The 6173-nt window shown below is 43.1% G+C and overlaps 1 protein-coding gene across 2 annotated transcripts in view; it reads right to left on the bottom strand.

The window, feature by feature from the left end:
- Nucleotides 1-1564: 1564 nt before the first annotated feature.
- The window catches only part of LOC112140657 (sarcolemmal membrane-associated protein), a 38214-nt gene continuing 33605 nt past the window's right edge, over nucleotides 1565-6173 (bottom strand). For both annotated transcript variants that reach the window (XM_024263666.2, XM_024263665.2), the window contains one exon: nucleotides 1565-1713. In XM_024263666.2, the coding sequence (XP_024119434.1) occupies nucleotides 1637-1713 (77 nt within the window). In that variant the 3' untranslated portion in view covers nucleotides 1565-1636. The remainder of the gene's footprint in view (nucleotides 1714-6173) is intronic.

Consider the following 6173-nt stretch of genomic DNA (forward strand, 5'->3'; position numbering starts at 1 on the left):
ACGATAAATTATTTTTGCAAACATCATGATTGAACAGAATTCTGCTCAAAAACCCCTTTGTCAGCAAGAGCAAAATAACATGCTCTTTGAACTACCATTATAAGGCAGTGGTCCCCAACCACCGGGCTGGGGGCCGGTTGCCGGTTGCCGGTCCACGGATCAACTGCCACCAGGCTGTGGAAGAACTAATAAATGATATCCAATTTTTTTTTTTTTTTTGAGTCCCGGAAATCTTTTATTTTGAAAATCAACCAGATTCTCTTGATTAGCTTAAGCACTAAAAGCAGTCCAGCGGCGTATAGTACAATAAAGTTGCATGTGGAACCTTTCTCTGCAAATGGATGAGATGCGAGCAGGAGCAGAATAACAGGTGATTCCCACACCGTACCTGTCTGCATAGAGATGCGACTTTCAGGAGCGAATCTAATCTTTAGAACGGTCAGAGAAATGCTCAAACCAGTTCATCCATTCAGAAGAACATTTCAGAGAAGTTGGGAACACGATTCATGCAAATACTTCCATGAAAAAAAAGAAGAGGAGCAGAGAGCGGGGCGGAGGTGGGGAGTGGAGGAGAAAAGGAAAGTTGTGCTGCACGCATGTGCAAGTAAGCGCACGCCGAGGGGGTGGGGGGTGGTGGGTGCTCAGTCATCGTCATGAGTTTGAGTTCTTCTGTTTTAGTAAAAAATGTTTCACTTGAAGGTTTTGCATGGAGCTTCACAGTATTCTGATTTGTTTCCTATTGAGCATCAATAATTGATTTGTTGGTTACATTTTGTTCATATATTGAAGTTTTTTTTTCTTCTACTGAGATGATCTTATAATAGTAAGTTAAACTCGATTTTAACCACTTCTGACATGACACTGAATTAGGAGACCTCCATCAATCCTCCATCATGCACAAAAGTCAGATGACTGAGTGAAGTGATGATCACATCTTTAGTCATGACCATGTTAGGTCCTGTTGCCTTTTAAATTTATACAAGTAACAACAGATAAAGCATCGCCAAATCAATTTTTTCCTACACTACACAAGTATCTAGTAAGCAGCAGAAACATCATGAAGACACGGCCATAAAATCACCATCTTGAGTTTTGTAGAACAGAGAATAAAATCCCTTCAGTGGTAGAGAGTACAGTACAGCAAAAACAACAGCTTAAAAAATAATATATGACTCAGAAAATCAGCTCACAAAACTGGACTGGATTTGACCCTTTGATGGACTGAATTTCCAGACAGAAGAACAGAAAACAAAAAGTCTTTGGTTGCTACACATAACCGCTTTCTGTTTGTAATGAAGGGAGTTGAACAGAGATAACATTCAAGGTTGGAGCAAAAGGAGATTTAATGCCCTTTTGATGATGATTTTTTTATGTATTTTTGTTGGTGCCTATAAGTTTCTGTTCTAAACTGAGTTGTTTTAAATCAATTTCATTTTAAATGAAAAGAAAAGGATGAAGTCTGTGGTCTGGGGATCGGTCAACACAGGTTTGAAAATATCAGCAAAACTACAATGTTGTGCAATTTATCTAGAAGACTGGCTCCGTTCTACACACTTACTGTACACTCCTGGCAAACACAGTCTGCGTCACACAAACATGGGGTGTATAAAGGATTGTTAAATGAAAAAAAGGCGGCTTACTCGCTTCTTTGCCGAGCCTCCATCCCATCAGGTAGGAAGAGTTTGATAGTTGACACGATGCAGCCATGGGTTACTGGAAACACAAATATACAACCAGGTCAAAGGTGTACAAACTCCATGTACAGGTATGTGTGTAAATACATGAAAAAACGTCCTGACCTCAACATTTATACCAAAAGCTACACAAAGAAAGTGAAGTCACAGACTATTTGACAAAAACAATGTCTAGAAAATTAAAGCAAGAGTTCATATGATGCATACGTTTATTGCAGAAAAATCAAACATCTTTGAAGCTTCTCTGTTACCCTATTGGTAACAGAGAAGGTAATCCGTGGTCCGTACGGATCAGAAGCCACAGTTCGGTACACGTGTGTACCTTGGGACACATTAATTCCCACCCCCTCGCGCGCGCGCACACGCTAGCATAATTTAAATCAATTGTCCATTCACATCGAATGGACAAAATTCATGCACATCCTCTTTTGACAAGTGCTAAAGTAGCTGGTTCACAGTTATCTTAAAGTCTGTTCACCTGAAGCTCCCGCTGCGCAAGGGAGGAGCTTCCATCAAAAGCTTTTCTCAGCTTCATAATGAAGGACGTGAATTGATAGATATCAGGTTTATGTAATTTTTAGAGCTGAATAAAAGCATTGGTACACGTTTCAATTTCTGGATTCAGAGGAATCCAATGAGGAGGAGCAGCTGTCCCGCACAGGAGAAAGCTGCTGATGTCTAACGGGCTCGCCGGTGCTGTCAGGGGATGATTGTATGGCAAGCCAAAGTCATCATAAATCACCAGGAAAAGCAGGTACAGCAGTTTCATGTTTTACAGATAACAACTATAATCTTAAATATTTAAATGTTCTCACAGTTAGTTTCAATAAAACAATTAATACCCAAAAATATTTTTCACTGTTTTATTCATGATTTAATTTGGACATTAGGGGGGTGGGATGAATGTAGCCACGAGGGGGCCCAAGCCAGAGTCTCATTGTGCCAGTCCCAAGCCCGGATAAATACAGAGGGTTGTGTCAGGAAGGGCATCCGACGTAAAATCTTGCCAAATCAAATATGCGAATCGGACCTAGGAAATCCATACCGGATCGGTCGAGGCCCGGGTTAACAACGACCGCCATCGGTGCTGTTCACCGACAGGGTGCCGGTGGAAATTGGACTACTGTTGGTGGAAGAAGGAGAGGAGGAAGGCAGGTTCGTAAGAAGAGAGAGAAGAGGAAAGTCACTAGTGTTGGACTGAGAGTTGGGACTTTGAATGTTGGAACTATGACAGGAAAGGGTAGAGAGTTAGTGGACATGATGCAGAGGAGAAAGGTAGACATACTGTGTGTCCAGGAGACCAGGTGGAAAGGTAGCAAGGCTAGAAGTTTAGGAGCAGGGTTCAAGTTGTTCTATCATGGTGGAGATGGGAAGAGAAATGGAGTAGGAGTTATCTTAAAGGAGGAGTTTGTTAGGAGTGTTGTGGAGGTAAAAAGAGTGTCAGATAGAGTGATGAGTCTGAAGATAGAAATGGAGGGTGTGATGTTCAATGTTGTTAGTGGGTATGCCCCACAGGTAGGATGTGAGCTGGAAGAGAAGGAGAAGTTCTGGTTGGATCTTGATGAAGTGATGATGAGCATCCCTGGAAATGAGAGAGTTGTCATTGGTGCAGATTTCAATGGTCATGTTGGTGCAGGAAACCGAGGTGATGAGGAGGTGATGGGCAGGTTTGGTATCCAGGAGAGGAATGTAGAAGGACAGATGGTGGTTGATTTTGCAAAAAAGATGGAAATGGCGATAGTGAATACATTCTTTGAGAAGAGACAGGAACATAGAGTGACCTATAAGAGTGGAGGTAGAAGCACACAGATAGACTACATCTTGTGTAGACGGTGTAATCTGAAGGAGATCAGTGACTGTAAAGTAGTGGTTGGTGAGAGTGTTTCCAGACAGCACAGGATGGTGGTGTGTAGAATGACTCTGGTGGTGAAGAAGATGAAGAAAGAGAGGGCAAAGGCAGAGAAGAGGACAAACTGGTGGAAGCTGAAAAAAAAAGATTGTTGCATGACTTTTAAGAAACAGTTGAAACAGGCTCTGGGTGGTCAGGAGGTACTCCCAGATGACTGGATAACTACAGCTAATGTGATCAGGGAGACAGGTAGGAGTGTACTTGGTGTGTCATCAGGAAAGAGAGTTGATAAGGAGACTTGGTGGTGGAATGAGGAGGTGCAGGAGTGTATACGGAGTAAGAGACTAGCTAAGAAGAAGTGGGACACTGAGAGGACTGAGGAGAGTAGACAGGAGTACAGGGAGATGCAGCGTAAGGTGAAAGTAGAGGTGTCAAAGGCCAAACAAAGAGCTTATGATGACTTGTACGCTAGGTTGGGTAGTAAGGAGGGAGAGACTGACCTGTACAGACTAGCAAGGCAGAGAGATCGAGATGGGAAGGACATGCAGCAGGTTAGGGTGATCAAGGATAGGAATGGTAATGTGGTGACAGGTGTCAGTGGTGTAATGGAAAGATGGAAAGAATACTTTGAAGAGTTGATGAATGAAGAGAATGAGAGAGAACAAAGAGTAGAAGAGGTGACGGTTGTGGAGCAGGAAGTAAGAAAGATTAGTAAAGGTGAAGTGAGAGGGGCTTTGAAGAGGATGAAGAGTGGAAAGGCTCTTGGTCCTGATGATATACCTGTGGAGGTATGGAAGTGTCTAGGAGAGATGGCAGTGGAGTTTTTGACCGGGTTGTTCAACAGGATCTTAGGTGGTGAGAAGATGCCTGAGGAATGGAGGAGAAGTGTGATGGTGCCCATTTTTAAGAATAAGGGAGATGTGCAGAGTTGTGGTAACTACAGAGGAATAAAGCTGATGAGCCATACAATGAAGGTGTGGGAAAGAGTAGTGGAAGCCAGACTAAGAACAGAAGTGAACATTTGTGAGCAGCAGTATGGTTTCATGCCAAGAAAGAGCACTGTTGTTGGCAGGTATCAGTCATATCTGACTATGCTAGTTGAGGGCTTGCTCATCATTATCATTATCATGTAGGCGCCGTCTTTTGAGTCTGTTGAGGTGGGCTACTGTGTCGGCTTGAGCTCCCTTTTTCAGAGAGCTTTTCCAACTTCCTCTGTCATTGCAAGAAGCAGTCTTGATGGTAGGATGTATTTGGAAGTCCTTCAAGTCTCTTTTGATGTCGTCTTTATACCGCAAGCGAGGTCTTCCAATTGGTCGTTTACCATCTTTCAGGACACTGTGTAGAATGCAGCGAGGAAGGCGGCTTTCGGGCATCCTGTGAACATGTCCCACCCATCTTAGACGGGTAAGTTTCAGAAGGGTTTATAAGGGTTTAGAGCCAGTAATATTGAAGAGTTCTTCATTGGTTTTTTTATCTTTCCAAGTCACCCCAAGAATGGCTCTTAGAGATCTAGTATGGAAAGCACTAAGGCGGTTTTCCTGATGACGGTTTGTGGTCCAGCAGGAAGAACCATATAGGAGAGTACTCAGGACACAAGCTTCGTAGATTCGCACCTTGGTCTTGATGGCAAGAAGTCTGTTTCGCCACACACCGTTCTCCAATTTCTCGAAGACAGTGGAAGCTTTGCCTATTCTGGTAGACAGTTCTTTATCAAGGCACAAGTTTGAAGTAATGGTGGAGCCTAAGTAAGTGAACGAATTGACATTATCAAGCGCTATGTTGTTTACTGAGAAAGTATGGTCATTGGACAGAGACAATACAACTGTCTTCTTGAGGCTTATTGTGAGACCAAATTTACTGCAAGCTGTAGAAAATCCTTCTAGAAGTTCTTGCAGCTGAGTTGCTGAACAAGCACACAGAGCAGCGTCTTCAGCGTAGAGAAACTCGGGAGCAACAATCTCTTGAACACGTGTTTTAGCTTTGAATCTGGATAATGAGAAAAAGTTCCCATCATCACGGGTGAGCAGGGAGACTCCAAAGTGGTTGGGAATGTTTTGGTATGCTGTTCTGAAAACATAAGCAAAATATATGCCGAAGAGAGTAGGTGCTAGCACACAGCCTTGTTTGACGCCTCTGGAGATCGGAAATAGATCTAATGCATCTCCACTGTATAGAATTTTGCCTTCCATTTCATGGTGGAAACTTTTTACTAGAGATAGTAAGGTTGGAGGACAGCCAGCCTTTACCAGGACAGTAAACAAGGATTCTCTGTCAATCAAGTCGAAGGCCTTTGTCAGGTCAATGAAGGCTATATGGAGAGGTTGTTGTTGCTCACGAGACTTTTCCATCAATTGATGAACACAGAAAATCATATCAGTTGTGGATCTACCTGGTCGAAAACCACATTGTGATTCAGGATAGATCTCTTCAGCTAGCAGCTGCAGTCTATTGAGGATGATCTTAGCTAATACCTTTCCAGTCACACAGAGTAATGAGATACCACAGTAGTTGTTGCAATCTCCTCTATCACCTTTGCCTTTATATCAGGGGTCTCAAACTCAAATCAGCCGGGGGCCACTACAGGCGGCGTCTAGTTGAGGCCGGGCCGCATCAGGATTTTCTCAAGAAAA

This window comes from Oryzias melastigma, unplaced genomic scaffold (genome assembly GCF_002922805.2).
Source record: "Oryzias melastigma strain HK-1 unplaced genomic scaffold, ASM292280v2 sc00246, whole genome shotgun sequence".
NCBI lineage: Eukaryota > Metazoa > Chordata > Actinopteri > Beloniformes > Adrianichthyidae > Oryzias > Oryzias melastigma.